A 21,339-nucleotide genomic window follows, 5' to 3' on the forward strand; every position below is an offset into this window, starting at 1 on the left:
TGTTTAAAACTCCCACAGCTAAAGTAAATACGGTGTAACGAGACCATTTTACCATTCGCACAATAGCGCGCACAACCATAGTAAACATCGCGTACGGTGCAGAAAATTGAAACTGATACGATCGACGGGTGCCGCAATCGCGCGCCAACGCGCTACCAGTCAACCGTATGCGTATTAATATGCGTGCAGTGCCCAATAACATGTGCCGGGCACCCACACTAGATAGCGTGAACGACGTTGTACCAGCAGTACTAATTGATCAAAATCCTGTTACCAGTAATCTGATGGTACATATACATTAAGCGTCACCTTAATCATGTACTACCATAATATTACAGCGTGCTCCGCGAAAACTATACCAACAGATACCACCAAAAACCGCAATTGCCATCGATCATTATTACTACGCGGAGAATGCCAGAACAGCATACAAATATACACAGCTGCAAAAATCGACAGTATCGGTTCCGATTCACTCTACCGGCGACAAACAGTTTACATGGAGTCATCTATAGTTGGTTGAAACTGGTGACGGGTCCCGGTAAAGTGAATCATCGTATTTACGCCTCGCCGCCTTCGAGACCGCCGTCCGAAGTAGTTCGACCACCGTCAAACTTACTCCTCTGATTTAGGGACTAAATTAATATTGGTCCAAACTAAATCAGACGAGTAACTACCATTTCGCCTCCGTACTGCGCCGCCTTCGAGACCGCCATAGCCGCCGTCCACAGTGCCTTCACCGGTTGCAAACGCTTAAGACGACCATAGTCATAATAGAGACAGTCATCCCGCCAGTAGCACTACCAAAGGTTCTACCATACTGTAAGTCTACCCATAAAACCCCAAATATTAAACCTTTCCTTGTTAAACGTTTTTTTATAAATATCAAATCACTTTAAGTGATATAATTTCAATGAATAAGAAAATAATCTACTAGTTAATAAATTTCGATACAATTCTTATGAACTATAAATAAGAAAAGGTGTTCATCATTTATTGTAAACAACGGTGTTGGAGATAAAAACAGTATTTGGATAGGTAACTTATTCAAATCATTTTTTTTAAGTATATTAACATTAAATAAAAACATTTTTTTGATCACTCAAAATACCTATGTTGATTTTAAATATAAATCTTAGATTTTGCAACAAAGAATAAATTTTTACGATATTGTTTCCAAACAGATTTGAATATACTACTTTATCTGAAAATTATGATATTAGTAACTTTATAGATCACATACATACTATTAATGATTTTACTAAGTTTATGATTTTTAAAAATCACTAGGTCCTCACCCCTGGAAAAGTTAGGTTACAATCATCACATTTATCAATTTATTCTTAGTTAGTTTATTCCGATGTGAAAAAGGGTCTTTTTTGGAAAAGTTGCGTCAGTTTTAGTAATGATATTCTACTAGGTAAAAACAATATCTGTTAAAAATTGGTGAATAAATTCTTAATAAAATTTGCTAATTTATTAAGGAAACATGGAGACGTAGACTTTAATTCTCAAACTCAGTATCATAAGTTGGCAATAGTTGAAGGTGAATCATCCATTTAAGTATATAAAAATTCAACATACGATATTAGAAACTAGTTGAAACTTTACGTATACAGCAAGTTTTTGAAAAATGAAAATAGAGAAAGACTTGTTCCAATAATAAAAATAGTATTTAATAGTACCTAGATAACAGAATATAGTTACCTATAAGAGGCTACCTGATTGGCAGTTCATTACTTAATATGAATTATTGCAATTGAAGAGAATTTTCGTTCATTATTAAGGTTCCGAATAGATAATGAAAATATAGTTTTGGAAAATCATTTAATGACAGCTAAAAATAATTACACTTTTAATGTTAATAAAATATCGACAAATTAATTAATAAATGATTGTGACATTGAAGTTCTTTAAATTGTATTTAATCGAATACAGAAGGCTAAATAAAACTGTATTTTATTTGATGATACAACTGATGTATGTCACATATCACAATTAGTTTATCAAATAGACATATTAAAAGACAAGCAAGATTTAATTGGTTCTGTTTATCTTCACGAGGACAATTAAAATGCAATAATACGAGTAGCAGGCATATTAACACAACAATCATTATAACCGATTCCTACACATGAAAATAAATCTATTCTCACACATTTCTACTATTTCCAATTTTTGAACCAAGTATTTCTCCTGTTTTAGTTGGTTCTGAATATTTTAAACCTAATGTACCTATTATTTTCATTATCTGTGTTAAAATCAAAAGCATTTGCACTACAAGAATTGCGGACCTCCACCCCCTCCGGAAATTTTCCTAAAGACTGTTTTCGGTCTACTAGGACAATTTCCCCCAATATATTTTTAATATAAACATATCCTACCTTTTTTTAAAAAAAAGTTTATTATTTAATATTAAATTATTTTTTGAGCTCGCCATAAACCAAATTCACAAGCAGTTATTAAATTTTTAAGTATCAAACTTGGTACAGTTCAAAAAAAATAAAATAAAATAAATATGAACAAAGGCTAAGAAATATGTGTTAAGAAATAACAATAGAATCAAATATCAAGTTGTTTTTATAAAATTAATCGTTTTAAGTTGGAATTTTTTGCCATTTTTAAAGGTTATTCATTATTTTTTGTGTAGGCAATCTACATTTAAGTATATTTATACATAGAAATAATATATATATTCATGTGTGTTTATGTGTTAGTGACATTTATTGATTATTGTATATATTTATAATGTTCATTTTTTATTTACTTTCTTTCCCGTAATATTTTCATGTATTCTTGCAAATAAACCGTTTTTGTTGTATTTTTTGTATCGGTTTATTAATTGGTTATGAAATTTAATTCTATAAGTGTCAGTTCCAGTTTCAAGAAGTTCACTCCATAGTTGTTCAATTGCTGAAAATGAAATGCAACCCTAGTTTTATAACTAAAAAATAATTTTTAAAACAACATGAAATTTGCTTTTGTTCTGACAACTTTAATAGGTATAATAATATGATTGCTGGTGTATACCTATTTTACGTAAGCAACACAGTTTTGTGACAAGTAGTAGAGTTTATCAAATATATCGAACACATTGCAATAAAACAAGTAAGTTTATAAATAATATTTTAAAAAAATCTTATTATTCAAATCTGGGGCCAAGCTAAACTGATTAATATAAGACCGATACAAGCTTTCCAGTCTAACCTAATGGTATATGACCATCGACGCACTACACAAGGATCTACGAATCTCAACAGTCAATGAAATAACCACTCGACACTACAAAAAGTTTCATTCAAGACAAAACCCTTTTATTTCCCGTATGTCTTCTATAACCAACCACAGCAACCCTCCAATGTGATTAAAAATAAAATGGTCAATAGATGGGCCTTGCCTAACACAGGAGATATTATTGATAGACGGTTTTCCGCCTTCAAGACAATTAATACAACTATTAGTATTATTATAGACGAGTAGTATTCAATTTACTTGTTGTGTTTTCTGTGTGAATATTAAACATAGATTTTTAATAAAAAAAAAACAAACAAACGAACTATACTTGGAATTGAAGTCAATGATTGTAATCATGATTTTTGGTATTTCGTAAAATATTTTTATTACATCATTGTTATAAATGCTCTTCTACGGGTATTTTTTACATTTAGTATATTCATTTGGTACGTGTATATTAATTAAGAATAAACTCATGTACTTCCCACTTATTCTTTTAGATATTGGATTGATTAAATTTCTTCACCCATAGTTCGTAGTCTTTAAATTATATTTAAATGGTGAACTTCATTCACAATTGGTACACATTTTCAGTTTAATTATTTATTAGCTGATCATACTATCATTATTGTAGTGTATAATGTGTATGAAAAAGTAAATATTATTATAAATGTAATAATATTATTAACGTTCATAATACATAATTACAAATAACAATAATTAGTGATTTGTTTATTTGAATGTGCATAGTTCAAAGGAGTACTTATATCTATCTGGGCATAACAACCCTCGTATACATGAATATATTAAGTTAGAAATTAGTTTTATATAAGATAACGTTACTATTAGATACACAATTAAATGTATATATTATAATTATATAATCTATATACATATAGGAGACCACCTCTATTCATTCTTCAATGCCCAGACTAAATCACTGGGTCTAGAGACTTGAAATCTTGTACAAAGGTTCTTTAAGCAATGTAGGGGCACACTAAGAAATAATTTTTCAAAATTCAACCTCTAAGGGGGTAAAAGAGGGGCTCTTAAAAGTTTGCATAGATTTTATATAGCTACATAGTATATACAGTAGCTTTAATAGAAAGTGACAATATAATGAAAAGTGTTTATAATGTATTTGGAATTGAGACCTAAACGTAATATAATGTCTAAAAATTATATTAATCACAGATCTTTATCCATTTTTATTTTTTAATTCGTATAAATTGACTGAGTAATAAGTATTTTACGATGTATAATAGACACTTTCGAACACTTTCGAATATCAATATAGATACTTCATACTTTTAATATTACAGTAAATACTAACACACGACACGAAAATGCCAAAAAATAAACTAATACACGGGGAACGCCATGTCGGGACAGCTAGTTATGTGTAATAAACAAAAACATTATTTATATTAATAGAATGTTTAATATATTATGCAATAAATAAAAATACTTACTAACAGTATCATCTAAGATCAATGATTTTCCTGTAATCAAAAACAAACACTAAATTGTCTTTAAATATATCATTTTTTTTTTATAGTATTAGGATATTGTTATATATAGATTATACGTTATTTATTAGTGTATCTTCAAGGTTATAATTTCACAATATCTCTATTAGTTTAAACCTCCACACAACATAAAATTAATACCAAGTTCTTGAAATAAAAATTTTCGTCAAACTTTCATCAATGTTTTATGTGTATAATAATTATTATATTGATTAAGTATATAGGTAGTGTATAGGTATATAATATATATATCAAGTATATGTAGATAATTTATATAATATACAGCAATTTTGTTTGCATATTTTGTAAGTACTAGATAATACGTACTAGAGAAACTACTTAGGTATCTAATAATTGTAACCAAATTGGGAAAACATATTCCTAGAAGCTCGAAGAATATTTAGTCTCAATTTTCAATTAATTTTGTTTATTATATAACTCTGAGATTCATATTTTGGCTGTGGCATCGTCTACGGAATTTAATTTTTCGTTTCATAGGTACTACAAACTGATTCCATGTATATAATTGGTTAACTATTCCCTGTCTTGTGCGAAGTCTTTAAAATTTATTATGCATGGAAATAACGCTGAAATATTTTATAGATTGATATGTTAACAGTCCACGTCTGAAACTTAAATACGCATGGTGTCGTCAATGTCAGCTGTAGGAAATTCGAGGAATATTAAATAATTTTTGGGAACAAGTCAAAAATGTATGAATTCTACGTACCTTAATGCATAGATTAAATATACTATTATATTATATTATTATATTATATATTATTATTATTATTATATATTATATTATTATATTATATTATTATATTATTATATTATATTATATTATATTATTATTATATTATATTAATTATATTATTATTATCTAATATATAGATAACCCACTCCATGGAAAGACGAGGCAACCAGTTAGGCGGTCGTTTTAGATCCAGCGGCATGGGCATAGGTAAAGGGAGTGTTTTGAGTGTTCAAACACCCCCCGAAATTAAAGATGAAACAATTTTAAAATAAATATTGTACATTAAATTGAATGTATATCTAGATCAAACCACCTCTGAAAATATTTTCTACCTACGCCCATGCCCGGCGGCGTATTATCAAACCCTCTATAGCCACAGAGCCAGTCTTTAAAATGCAGTTTTCATTGGCCCTTTTAAAATTCGCACCAAATATTTTATATTATGATATTGATTATTTGATTATTAATTGACTATTATAATATAATATAATTATTAAAGCATTGATTATAAATATTATAATATCTTTTATCAATTACACAACTGTATTAATAATATTTATATTATTATCATTAAATAAAAAATATTATATATAATAGGTACTTTATATAATACTTTATAGTTGTTAATATTTTATTTGGTATTTATTTATTGCAAGTAATATTCTTCAAGGATGTCAATTGAAAGTTGAAACAATAATTAAATATATCAATAATAAATATGTATCTGATATTGATTGGGCTAAATCAAATCCTGAAAAAAATATCTTCACTGTGCGAACAAATATTACAGACATAAGTTCTGCTAATAACTGGCTTGAATTATTTAGCACTGTGTCAAATGGTAATTGGATAGTAAATTTCGTGTTACCTATAGAATCCTCAAAAGTAATTTCTTATATTTATATTTTAATTTACAGTTAAATATTGTTATTTATTGTTGATAGTTTCATAAACTAAAATATTTTAACATAACATTAAAACATAAGTAGTTACAGAACACCAAGGAATAGGAACATCAATATCAAAAGTAAGACATTTTGTTAGGTAATCAAAACTTCAAAATTTAAATGATGTATCTAGTTATTCTTAGATTATGAAAAAATTGTATAGATGAGTCTTCCAAATATTGAACAAACTGTATATTGAATATAAGTATTGGAGTTTTGAAAAGTATATGTTTAAAAGTGTAACCTATTTATGTATGTAGGCATTTATTTCTGGTTAATAATGTAGATATGTAGTTATGTGATTTACTGATGAATAAATCATAACTGACTATTTTTAAGACAGCCACATTGCTTAATATACCTAATAAAAAAATTAGTAGGTAGTATCTATGGTACCTACCTATTTTAATAAATATGATATAGGTACTATTAATATTTATATACTATTAAAGTATATTAAGTTTTATCAAAAACGGTTTTAATTTTTAGATGGTATGTAAACATTATTATGGATCAACAAATAAATTATTTATTTTTAATCATTATTATACCCACTTAATATTTACTTATGAACAAAAGTTAGCATTTATGACTTAATGCAGGGCATGCAAGAGCAGTAGACCCACCAAAGAATAGTATGTTAGATTCAAAAGTATAATTTTACACTCCTCAAAAAGTGCAAATTAAAAATGATTATGAATATTTTATTTTTTACAAGATCTATAATTTTTATTTTATTTTAATCATAGTTAAAAATAATTATCATCATCTAGTGACAAAATGATAATTATTATTTCTGACTAAATTCTCGTCAGTATGGTAAAAAATACTTTTAAAACTGTTTTTAAATACTATTAAAAATACATTCGTACCAAAAGTACTTAAAAACAAATAAAAACAAATATATTTATAATACTTGTCATGAATTTGAAAATGTATTAATTTAATTAATTTTGTAATTACTCATTTAAAATTGTAATGTTATACATTATAGCCTAAATACAAAACTTAATCTTGTACTACCTACTTAATTTTATACTGAAAAATTAAAATAAATAATTAATGTTTATTATATTTTAATTCTGAAATACTTCAACAATAACATAATATGAAAAATATAAAAAAAAAAATATGTTACGATTGTCAAAAAATAATATGAAATATGATCATTTTTAATTTAAAAATATATTTAAATAAACTAGATAGGTATTTGATATTTAATTACGTTCAAGACAGCACTTAAAATACTTAATTTAAAAAGTGTTTTAAATATAACTAATGTTACAATCCTTTGGTGGTTAATGGTTGTATTAAATACTTAAACAAATATTAATGCAAACATTTATTTATGTTTACATTAAATAAATCATAAATATAATTATTTTTTGTGTAATATGGGGGTGAATTTTTTTATTTTATTTTTAATTATTATCCCCCTCCTGATAATACAATCAATAACCATGTATAGTAATTAGTTATTTAATATCTATGCTGAGGTGTCTCACGTAGTCACGTTTTATTAATTTCTAATATTTTATCATTTTTATCCATGTTTCTAGCTAAGTATACTCTTCTGTTAACTAGATAGAATAATATTAAAGAAATGGAGTTGTCTGGTATAATATTACATTATAATAAAAAATCAGATATATATTTTTTTATATCCTGAATCATTTAACATGTTGAGTATGTTTTAAAATAATATTTTAACATTAGGGTTTTCATTAATTATAGAATAATAGATGTACTTATATAGTTATCTATTATTACAATATTACTTATAATTTAACTCTAAACCACCAGATAAATAAATACTTTAGATTTAAAGTGGACACTATTTTGTTTTAATACCAAAAATGCTTTGTCATAATTAACACCTATTAAACATGTCATGTTAAATTTAATAAATAGTAAATAATAATATTGTATTATAATAGTTAATAATAGTCAGTAAATATTATTAAAAAAAAGTAATAACATACACTTAGTAGTTAGAAATAGAGTTCACAATTGAGTTCTGTTTAGAAGTATTTACTTTATAGTTTATTGATAAAAATGTTACAACATAAAATTATTTTATACTGCAAATTAATTGTATATTTGTATATTATGATTTATGATAATAAATATATTAATAAATTTAAACTGTTACTATAAACTAACTAATCAAAATGGAACCATACAAATAACATGCAAAATTACTTAAGACAAATTAAGAACATTTTCAATCAAACTATTTTCTATTTTAGAGTTATATTTCATAAGTATTGGGTTTGTCAACATGCTTCAAAAAATAAAACAAAGCTGAAAGACTAGTACTTCCTAGTGATACTATTTGTAAGGCATCTTTAGATATTTTATTAAAAAAAAAACAATAAAAAATACCAGGAAAAATGATTTTTATTTGAACAAAAGATCCTCCAGTGTGTGGATAGTCCAACTTAACTTAAGTTACAACCACCCTATAAATTCATGTGATGCTCTCAAGAACTTAAGGGTTTCTGAAGAAGTTAGCATGTTATGAATTGTACATTTTATCGAATATAATAGAATATATAGAATATAATAAATCACAAATCAATTTTTAGACAAGAAATACATTCATAGCATACTTTAGTGATGGATTTACTGCAAGTGAAGCTTCTCATTTCCATGAGAGCAAATTACTTCTACAAGAAGAATCAGACGTAGGATCAGTATGGATTGAGAATCACATAGAAGTTGCTTTAGCTTTTGTAATACTAAAAAATTTTAACACCGAGTTATTTATTATGAATGTAGGTGGTGTAGTAACATACGTAACAGTGACTAGGTAATAGCTTAGATTAAATATACTATAGATAGCCTACCGGTATAGAAGATAATGGAAACACATAAATTAATAATACAACATCTCAATAGATAGCATACGCATTTGTGTAGTATCTAAAAATATATTACAAATAAAATCGAATAGAAAATAAAGATTTCCTGTGCGGGGGAGGGGGGTATGACTGGGATTCGACCGGTTTAGACTAAAAATAAATTATATTATATAATATATATATATATATATATTATATTAAATATGATACGGTCATTGGGGGGGGGGGCATGGCCAGGTTATAGCTTCAACTTTCAAGTAGAATTACACATTTTTTTGTGACTAAATTAATAAAACTAATAAGTATTATGTATTAACATAAACAATTAAATTGATCGTATATGCATACAGTGTATTGCTTATTGTTGTAAATTCATTATTAATAAAACATTATATTTATTATTTTTTACTTTTTTAAATTTTTTTATTAATAAAAATAGATATTTACAATCTATGTAAATAAATACAATAAGTAATATAATATATATAATTTATATATATGTATAATGTATATAATGTACAAGACTTAACGGCTTGGTTCAACCAAATTGAAACATTACTTATATTATAATATATAAAACAGATTATTATTTTTACAATGAATACATTTATGAATCTCACTTTTTGAAATTTTCTCACAAATGGTAATCGATCTGATAGTTTAATTCCATTTTTATTATCATGAAGCCATCTCCATTCGGCTTGTGCCATATGGAAATTACATAAAATCTGTTTGGATGTGGGCCATAATGACCTCAATGCATTTTTTTCTGCTTTAGAATCGTCAGTCATGAATACTAGTGGAGCCTAAATATTGAATGATTAGTAGCTTATATTATTTAGAAACCATTAATTTATTTAGTTACCTCTTTGCCTCCAAAACATTGTGGAAATATTAATTTAAGCAAATTAAATGCACCTTTATAACTTTCTTCTGATTCCCCATGGTGTGTATTGCACCAGCATTTCATATAGTTAAAAGTACTGTTACGGTATTACATGTTGTATCTACAGAGCCAGTGGAATCAAGAAAAATAATTTCTTGAGCAGACTTTAACTCTTGAGCTCGCTTCATTATAGGTGTAACAATAATTACTGCCCATGGCATGTATAGATATTTTAGTTCCTAAAATAGAGATGTTCTAACTATGACTATCATTTTGTATTTTAATGGATTTTTAAATTTTTACCAAGTTCAGCATATTATTGTAAAGAATTTTCTTTCAATTTAACAAGTGGCATGAATTGGTCCAAAGTTCAATTTTCTCCACTCATCATGCAAATAGTTTACTTCTCTTTTTGTTGGATTTACTGCTGCATTAGCTAACAAATTATATGATTCTTCTTGTAGAAGTAATTTGCTCTCATGGAAATGAGAAGCTTCACTTGCAGTAAATCCATCACTAAAGTATGCTATGAATGTATTTCTTGTCTAAAAATTGATTTGTGATTTATTATATTCTATATATTCTATTATATTCGATAAAATGTACAATTCATAACATGCTAACTTCTTCAGAAACCCTTAAGTTCTTGAGAGCATCACATGAATTTATAGGGTGGTTGTAACTTAATAGGGAACTTCTTTTCTGAAAAGTGCTTGAACACCACTAATATGTCCTCTCATCACATTAGCGCCATCATACGTTTGCGCAACACACTTATTCATATCAATTTTACAATCACATAATAGGTTTTTGATATGTACAAATAAGGAGTTAGCATCTAATTTTTTTAAGGGAGTAAAACCCAGAAATCTTTCTTTTATTTCATCTTGGTAATAATACCTTATTACTATAGACAATTGCTCAGTCTTAGTAATATCTTTGGTCTCATCAGCCATTATAGAGAAACATGATACACAATTAATTTCATAAGAAATTTTACTAAGAATTATATTAGCCATTATATGTATTATTTCTGTTTGAATAGAGTGATGAAGATATCTGGCATTTTTAGGTCCATTAATTTTTTTGTGTACAGTATCATCAAATGAAGCAATTAAGTTCATTATCTCAATAAAGTTTCCACGATTTAAACTTTGCTCATTCTCTCTATGACCACGAAAGGCACTTCCTTGAATGGCAAGCATACGGACAGATAGTATTATAGATTTCATATACCTCCTATTTTCATTAACCAAACGGTCATGATCAGCACTAATCAATGATAAAACTGATATATTTTTTTCTTTATTAGCTTTATAATCTAGCCATGTTTGACAACAATTTTTATGGTCAATAGAAGAGTTATGTCTAGGAAATCCTTTACTAGACATAGCATTTTTCCAATTTTTATATCCACTACTAGTAAAAATAGAGTCTGGATTATTCAAAGCAAAAAATCTGCATGGAAAACAATAAACACTATTTTCTAATCGACTGTACTCAATCCACTCGTATTGTTCGAACCAACTAGATTTAAAACTCCTTGTTCTCTTTGATTTACCTTCTCCAGTAACAGATTTTGGATAGTTTCTAAGTTTTGGCTGAACTGGACCTTCTTCAATGGTTTGAGCAATATCAGATGGCCCACTAACTTTACGAGCACTAGATATTTTTTCATTATTATACTTTGAAGTATCTCCATTGAGACTAAATGCAGGTTCATTTACTTCCAAGCTGTCTTCACTTGAAATACTAGAATAAAATTATAATTTATAGATAATAATATAATATTTAATAACACAATAACAAAGTAATAATTTCGATAATGAGATAAATAAATTGAATTACCTGCTAAAATCAGTATCATTATTATCAGATGAACATGAAGACATTTTTTCATCTTCATCCATCAGTCCTGTTTTAATATATGTTTCAACTTCAACATTTTGACTAAAACCATTAAGACTTTTTTAAAACATTTATTTATGTTATAATAATATATTATATAAATGTATATATAATGTATTAAGAATATAATTCAAAATTGTATCAATTTATTTAAATATATCAATTATTTCACCTTTAAAAAAATGTAATTGATTTCTTAATTAGTTTTTTATTTAATATTTTTTTGTAATAATAAAAACACTAAGTAGAAATTAAAAAATAAAATTTATTTTCTAAATTAATTAATTGTGTTAATTATAATGTTTATTAAAATATATATTATCTATTTTTACTAAGCTAATTTTTTTTTAAATTTCATGAAATATTTGGTATATCATAATAAGTAAAAAAAATTTATAATATTATTTAAACCAAATTACTTATTACTAAATATATTTTTCAAATAAAGTAGATATTACAATTTTAATTCATAGGTAGGTAGGTATCTACTTAATAATTAATATTATAGATTTAGAAGATTATAACCTTATAAGTTAGTAGGTAGGTACCTATGACTTATTTAAATATGAAAGTATGTGCTTATTTCTGAATAGATTATCCAAAGGATTTTTATAAAACAGTTTAATAGTAAAATATTAAGCTGAATCAAACTTAAATCATTTAAATCAAATAGCTAATTTTAATTTAATTATATTTAACTTTTTATGTAATAATATACTTAAACAATTAAATATTTATTTAAAAATTATAACTTAAAATTTGATGATTAGTTTACCTGTTACCTATATACCTAACTACTTATACTGTGTTTCAATTTCCAAAATTATCATAAACTTTATAATATATATTCTAATTTTTTAATACTTTGGGCTATGTTAATATTTGTGCATTTTGTTAATGAATATACAAGTATATTGGATAAGTACATAACAATGGTAAATATCATATTTCTTAGCACAAATATATATTTATACTTGATTACAAACCTTTCAAGATGGTCAGCTTCTTCATTAAATGAATCACTATTATCACTATTACCAATACATCTTCTAAAATATAAAATAAGATATGTCATAAATATTTTAAACAATAAAAAAATTAAAGAAATAATAATGTAGATAAAGTAGTTAGAAAATATATTTAACTAACCTGTGGGTAATAAGTTTTTTTTTGTTGGTCGCATTAAAAAAATCATCAATTGTTCTTTTAGAACTCATATTAAATGTTTGACACTATACAATTAAATAGTAAATACTTAACAGTAAACACTTGTGAAAAAAATCACTTTATTTGGATTAAGATGGCTTATCATTGTATCAACGATGTAATATTTTGCCTATTTAAATAGCATCTAAAAATAGATTATACCAATGATATTTTCGGCAGACGTCATTTTGATAAAACTGATAACATTGATTATAAATAAGTATATTATCATTGATTTCGTATGTTGGTATACTTATTATTATTTTATCGTAATTCGTAATTATTTATTACATAATGTAGAAGATATACGAATATACGATGATACTGATAATCGATATTATACTAATACTCTAAGCAGTCTAATCTATATTTAAACATTTTTAACAATCACATAGGACGTATGTACTAGACTGGTGTTGTACGGATCATTGAAGATATTATTTATCGTGTTTCTATTATGCATTTATATTTCTCTTCATACACATAGTCTACTAAAATATAAGTGAAAATATTTAATAATAACTAGGTTTTTGTCTATATTTTAGTATTTTTAATTTTCATAAAATTTTAGAGCGGGCCAGTGGACGGGCCAGGGGGTTTTCAGGGAGGGCAATGGCCCGCCAGTGCCCTCCTTTAGCGCCGCCACTGTACCTATGTAAAACTACCATCTCGCAAGTAGCTCCAGCTGCTCTTGGGTCTAGATGTAAAAATAAACTGGAAAATACATTAAATATTTCTTGTTTGTGCTAAAAATATATTCAAATAAACCGTAAAATCTTTAGGTTTAATTTGGAAACCACATGCAGATGAATTGCGATTTAATGTTACCAAACAAATTAATGTTGATATGGTAACTAAGATAGTCATATTATAGTTTTTTGTTGACATTCTTGGATTTCATACTTTTGTATTAATTAAAGGAAAGATATTGCTTCATCAGTTATGGCTGTTTAAAATACACCACACCAAGTTTTGGATTACATAGAGCATAGATTGAAACAGTACGATACACAAATTGAATATTTAGAGGATTTATGAATTCCAAAGAAGGCTAAGTCTGGCATGGTTGATATGTTTGAACTACATGTATTTTCTGATGCTTATGTATGGTAAATCTAAAAATGATGAATGGCAATCAAAAATTTTCTATTCAAGAACGATAATAGCTATAATAAAAATTCCCATAATTTCACGTCTAGAATTATATGAACCCCAATTACTCATTTAATCGTCAGTTAAGGTATCACAATCTTGAGGATTTTAAATTTTAGTTGGTTATTACGATTTTTAAATTATATCTAAAATTAGATATCAACTCAAGAACAATAATTCCTGACATTAAATCAGTTAAAATTATATTATTATAAAGATCAAAAACGATTCCTTTCAGGATGAACAGTATGCTGAAGACGCTTTGTCTATTTCTGAAGGATGGATTGATATTAGTTAGAATTTGTGATTTATTGTCTGATTTTGAACTTTGTTTGTTTAAAACTACAGCAATCGTAACTACTTTGAGCTTAGTTAAATCGAAAATATTATAAGTACCTATGTTACAAAATACAAACATTATTTATTTTTAAAATAAGTTTAATAAGATCGTACTCACTAAATATCATGAAGTGATAATTTTTATTTTTAGCTGTTCATAATTAACGTTAAATCATTAAAATATTGTACAAAACATTCCATAATATATAATATTCATGTTAAAATATTACTTTTAGGGGACTTAGATGTTACACGTTTAAATAGTATTTCACTAAACAGTATAATAAATTTCTAGTATTTCTCTAATACGACACGTCAATCCATATTATTATTTTTTTTTTTTAAAATAAGTACCTAAATCAATTTTCATATAAATTAATGAGTATAATAATTCATAATATTTTTATAATAGTGATTAATTGCTGAGGAGAAAATTGGATAGTTTGAAAATGTCATAGCTCTATAATATTAAAAATTGTAATTAACATAAGAAAAAATGTAAAAAAAAATTGTAGGTGTTAACTTCATATTTGTTTCACATGTTGAACATCAAATATTGGAGGTCTCACACTTGCAGAATTAATAATAATACAAATCAGTAAGGATGATTCTTTAATTTCGTGCAGATATGTCTAATTTCTTTATTAATTATTATCTTAATTAGGGAAATGAATTGCTATACGACATTTAAACGTGTAACTAAATAAGTATGAATCAACAATTTTATTTAGAAAATCGTTTTCAAACATTTTGAGCACCATTTTTATTTTTTTTTTAAGTCATTATTTCTAATATGGAACTACCTATTAAAAATGTTTTTTCTATTTTCTTTTTATATTTGTTACGTCTCTAATTTTTATAGAAATAAAGAAATAAAGTTATGGTAAGAAATCAACATTTTGAGAAACGCTGTCTCCTTTTTTTATAATAACTATTCCTAACCAATTAAAAATACAAGTTTTGTACATTATTCACATATTTAAATCATTAACTAAAATATGATATTTACCTGGAGAAATAAGCTCGCTTTGAAAATTATCTAAATACAGATAATGCATTGAATGAAAATACTATTGTTATTAACATAGTTTGGACAGATTAGTTTGGCATTATATTTATTATTTTTCTACTTAGGTATTTATAAAAACTAAAACAAAATAAGTTATTTTATTTTATGGATTTTGAAATATATATGTTACTGGTAGAGTACGAAAAGCTGGTAGTGAAGATTGGTACACTATAAGTTTTATCCAGTATGCACTATCCAGTATACTGGATAAAATAAAAAAATATTATTTATCAATCGTTTATTTTGTACACTAATCAGTTAATCTATGCATACCTATTACCCCATATATGTATAATATGTGTATAAAATACTTTGATAAAATAAAATATGATTAAATATCGATTGTACCTAGATAGTTGTACAGGTAACTTTGTTACAATGAATTATTTTTAATGATATTTTAATCTAGAGTACCTACACTTTACTTTCCATATTATGTACACTGTACACTTTTCAGCGTACAATAGTCATATTTATTTATGGTTTATTACAATGCGTTAAAAGATTTAAAATTTTTAAAATTCTATCTTTTACAGTATTTCTGGTCATGGTTATATCCTTTATGACCTTCATAATTTTTTCATTATTAACTTAACATTCAAATAGAAATGGTACAGTTTCAAATCATTATATTTTTAATATATTCTGCATTGCAAAACGGCTTTCCGCACTTTGGAATAATGTTTAATACAACAAAACTTGCTTCAACAATATTTCAATTCAAACAGACGTGACAAAAATCATTAAAGTCCGCAAATGAATGTTCTTATTTATTTGTAAAATATACTCTTTTTGTTCTTAATTAGTTTCATAATATAGTTGTTACAACACGAGTGCCATATATATATATTATATAGGACTCCCTTCTGCATACGACTGGTCTAAGGAATCTGCCGAATAAACCTTTTTGAACGAACGACCAGCTGGTATGCGGGGCTCGCACAGGCAGCAGTCAGTAGTAGTGTTGGTGTCACAACAGACCATTACAGACCATTTCAGAGCATTTCATATAATTGAACGTTATTACAATTAAATGAAGAATTTATGTTGAGCCAAAGTAATTTAAACTCGTTCTATTTTATTTGTGTAGAATCGCTAAGTGCGCGTCCATAACACAACAAAACTTGCTTCAACAATATTTCAATTACACAGACGTGACAAAAATCATTAAAGTCTGCAAATGAATGTTCTTATTTATTTGTAAAATATACTATTTTTGTTCTTCATTAGTTTCATAATATAGTTGTTACAATACGAGTGCCATATATATAATATATATAATATATTATTATTATTATCACCAAAACTTGGCCTTATCTGTATCATTATTATTGTTAATATGTGTTCACGGGTTTTTACCACTTGTTTTCGGACCATCTATCGGTCAACACTAGAAAATATAATATACAATCCATTAAATGAATTCTAGTTTTCATGTATTTCGTTAAGTTAAATTATTCTATCAAAAACAATAGTTTAACAGATGATATTTTGCATACTCTTGTGGTTGAATACAAAATACATACAGCTTTATTGCCTTTTTAAACCATACCATAATATTTAGTCCATGCATTTTGAAATTCTATAATACTACAACTACTAACATTTAGTTCACTAGTTTTTCCTTTTTTTTTTTTTTGTTGTACACACATAATGAATAATTTTAAATAAAATAAAATAATCACACACAAAACACAATTAGGAGTAGGGAGTATGACTCACAAATGTCTGGCGTTATCATAGTGTTATGGTATCTTGAACTATTACCAGGACGCATACTGGTTTAATTTTAAACTATTGACAATCTATCATGTACCAGGCAACTAGAAAAGTTTAAATAAAAATAATAATATAATAGCAAGGTACCTAATTAATGAATTATACTTTTTTTTTAACAAGCAATTTTTTGATATTGCTAAACATGGACCATATGATCATCCCGCGCAACCCATTTGCGCCCTCGAATCACAGCCCATATGCTCTCGATTCAGATCAGATGAAAATTGTGCAGCGTTGCCATTTATTGAATATATTTGCGTGTATTTATAAATAAATTATAAATTTTAATTTTCTAAAATAATATTTTATCGTTTCAACATTTACAATGGAAATTGTATAATCCCAATCGATAAAGATTATATTATACAAAAACTAAAAATGCATTTATCAGTTGTATTTTATTTGTCAGTTGCATCAGTAAATAAATGTGAGTACTACTTTAATATAATGGAATTTTATATAACTTTTTTTATTAATAGTTTTATATTTAACATTATGTATACTGTGTGGTATTTAACATTATTTTTAAAATTATTACTTTTTATTAATTTTGATTTTATATTTTTAAACAACAATGGCAACGTTGCATGCAAAATGGGCGCATTTGGTTAATAAATCAGGGTTTTATGTTTTTTTATTTTGGGCGCAAATGGGCTATAGCCGATCATCCGAGTTCATTAACGTTTTTACAAATATATAAAAGATCTTTTCTGTATACTATATTTTCAAGCATCGAATAACAAGGAATAGCAAAATGATGGACAAAGGTACACCAAAAAAAAAAAAAAAAATTAGAGACTTGAAAACTGTTTTTATTAATGATACAATAGAGCGTATTAATAAAGTTCATTTTCTAAAATAAAAATTGTACATGCTGGTTGCATAAGACATACCTTTTTATTTTTTTTTTTTTTTTGATGCAAGTATACACAGTTGCTTTAAATTTTAAATTAAAGACCGCTTTATTTTTTACATTTGTGAATACATAATTAAAAGTTCCACCAAAGGCATTATTTGTGAACTTAGTAAAAAAGTATTTATTTATACCTTTTAATATGGTATTAATAATTAAAATTATATAACATTAAAATTAAAAATTTCTTACTAATTATAGGTAAGATATTTATTATTATAAGATATTATATAAGTAAATTACTTTCCTAAGTTTAAAAACGTATTAAGATAAACCAGAAGCTACATTGGTAAATCTAAAACTAATGATACTAATGTACCCAAATTAGTTTGTTTTTAAAATATTGTTAGCTGTTGAAGATTCATTTTCAAAGTTTTGCGACAGTAATGATATCTTTGAGCTCACTTTGAATAATTTCTTTGAAAAATATGGTCCAATCAAATTTCCATCTATAGATTACAAAACTGAAGTATTAAAGTTTATTTAATCTGATTACATTGTGATGAAACTGCATTAGTATACGCTTGAGATGAATAAAAATAAAAATAACGCTAAAAAAAAAACTGTTTAATACATAACATTTTAATCAAAATAATAAATTATGGATGGGAGTTATGTATTTTATTTGTTAGCTACTTCATTCTTATGTAAATAAATGTTGTCTTGTTTAGTTTAAAATTAAACCATAAAGAGCGCTAGTAACATTTTTAAGGTCCCATAACATGTCTTATAACAACAGACATTTGCGGTCAACCGAATGTTTTTGAATGTCAGTTAATTTTATGATAGTCCTTGCATACTGCTTTTATCGGTCAATAACAATTATTCAATTTTATCTGTAGATAAAATAATAATATATTATATTGTAGTCTATTTAGAATAAGAATGCCCGCTCGACCGTCTAAAACTCGTCTAGTTCGAGCACACGTCTGTTTCAACGGTGAGCGCTGTGGTTCCAGTCGCCGCCGTCATCTCAGATGACTCATCTGTATACAATGCAATGTTGTTTACCGCGACGGGTAACAGTGGTGGTCGACAACTGACTATCATTCACAGTACACCTGTATTTCGCCAGGGGGGTAAGCATGCGCGAATGTGGTCATTCTTATTCTGAATAGACTAGGTATCTATATAATACAGTATTAGGTTCATTAGGTATGTTTTCCAAGTTTTTAACGAATCTATAGCTAATAAAATAATATAGATAAGTATTATAGATGGCTCGCTGCGGCGTGGTGTTCTAGCTACGTGACTGGAGTAAGTAACGTCCGTTTCCATTATATATATATATATATTATATTATATAAAATAAAAATATTAAAATGTTTTACGAGCCACCTCGAGCATGCATGTCATAGATTTGCCATCCATGATATAAACTAAGGCTCTTCGTACTCTAACTTTAAAATATATATATGTATATATTATTTAAAATTGAATCTTAATCTTAATTAATATTGTATACAGTTGGTTTAAATCTATAGTCGATTCCACTTTATTGGGACTCATCAGCTGCGTGTTATTTTTTCCTAATAAAGTGGTTGTCCAAATAATTCGAAATAAAAAATCGAACAAATAATTTTTTAAAAAACAGATTTTTATGTTTTTATTATTAAAATGTTATTATACCTTAATTACCTACTTATAAAAATGCATACACATAAAGTACCTAAATACCTTATATATTTATTAATAACATTTAACACCCATCACATTTTAATATACGATCAGATAAAATCTATGTAACATAAATTTAATCTAATAATCGATTACGTGAGTCGGTCGCGTTTATCAGACTATTGATTTATAAATGTACTCGATAAAAATGTCTCAATTATCCGGATAAGCGGACTAGCGGTTGTCCTTATTAACCGGTATGTCAATTAAATGGAATCCAATGTATTTGTATAATTATATTAATATAATAAGTATTGTATTCCTACTTACCATATAGTGTATCGAATTCTTCATACTTATTTTCTATACCAAGTAAAAATAATTTCAATGTTAAGTATTATATTAAACATCTAAAATAATTGAATGTCTTTTTAATTAATAAATTATTATTGTTTTAAATTAAAGGTTTTTATTAAACTTCGAATCTTGGCTGTTAGTCCGAATGTTTGACAACGCGATTTCTCGAGAACGCATGGTCACAATGTTCTTAAAAAATTAATTTGGTGTTAATTTATCCAAGTTAATTGTTGCGCACTTGTAAGATTCTAGAGCGTGAGATGGTGTTTCATAGCAAGTATACCACACAAAAACTTCACCTACATCCTAAATTCCTAACTATTGTCGAGTCAGATAGCGTACGAAGTATGTTGTCCGCAAGTGTTGGCTGCCAGCCTATGAACGTTAGGTACCTCCAAAAACGACACCGCACAATATTATCGACCCGTCGAACAAATTATATTAATACCTTTTTGGTGAAAAATTTTAAAGCCTAACGTTTAGTAAAGACTAATCTAAGCCAAAAAGAGAATTAATAAACTTTGACACTAAAAAGTGTAAAATAAATTGTAGTTTTGAAAAAACTAAAAAAAATCTTTATTTAACTTATCGGTGAACTAAAAAGTAGAGTAAACTATTTCAGGTGATTCTGTGAATTTTGTTATTAAATTAACTTATTTATTATTGAATGTGAAATTGTATTTTCAATACATTTAATACATCCTTCCAATGATTTTCTATTTTATATATAGCGGTGATCGGTGATCAATAATTTATTTTTAATCAGAAATTAATATTTTAAA

The 21,339-nt window shown here is 26.3% G+C and overlaps 1 protein-coding gene across 2 annotated transcripts in view; it reads right to left on the minus strand.

Moving 5' to 3' along the window:
* LOC114126139 (uncharacterized) overlaps positions 1 to 20,582 on the minus strand; it is a 53,295-nt gene extending 32,713 nt beyond the window's left edge. For both annotated transcript variants that reach the window (XM_050206419.1, XM_050206420.1), the window contains exons 1-5: positions 20,531 to 20,582; positions 15,832 to 15,861; positions 14,941 to 14,973; positions 4,707 to 4,736; positions 2,768 to 2,913 (exon numbers count right to left, since the gene is read on the minus strand). In XM_050206419.1, the coding sequence (XP_050062376.1) occupies positions 2,768 to 2,913; positions 4,707 to 4,736; positions 14,941 to 14,950 (186 nt within the window). In that variant the 5' untranslated portion in view covers positions 14,951 to 14,973; positions 15,832 to 15,861; positions 20,531 to 20,582. The remainder of the gene's footprint in view (positions 1 to 2,767; positions 2,914 to 4,706; positions 4,737 to 14,940; positions 14,974 to 15,831; positions 15,862 to 20,530) is intronic.
* Between the last annotated feature and the right edge of the window lie 757 nt (positions 20,583 to 21,339).

Source organism: Aphis gossypii, chromosome X (genome assembly GCF_020184175.1).
Source record: "Aphis gossypii isolate Hap1 chromosome X, ASM2018417v2, whole genome shotgun sequence".
Lineage (NCBI taxonomy): Eukaryota > Metazoa > Arthropoda > Insecta > Hemiptera > Aphididae > Aphis > Aphis gossypii.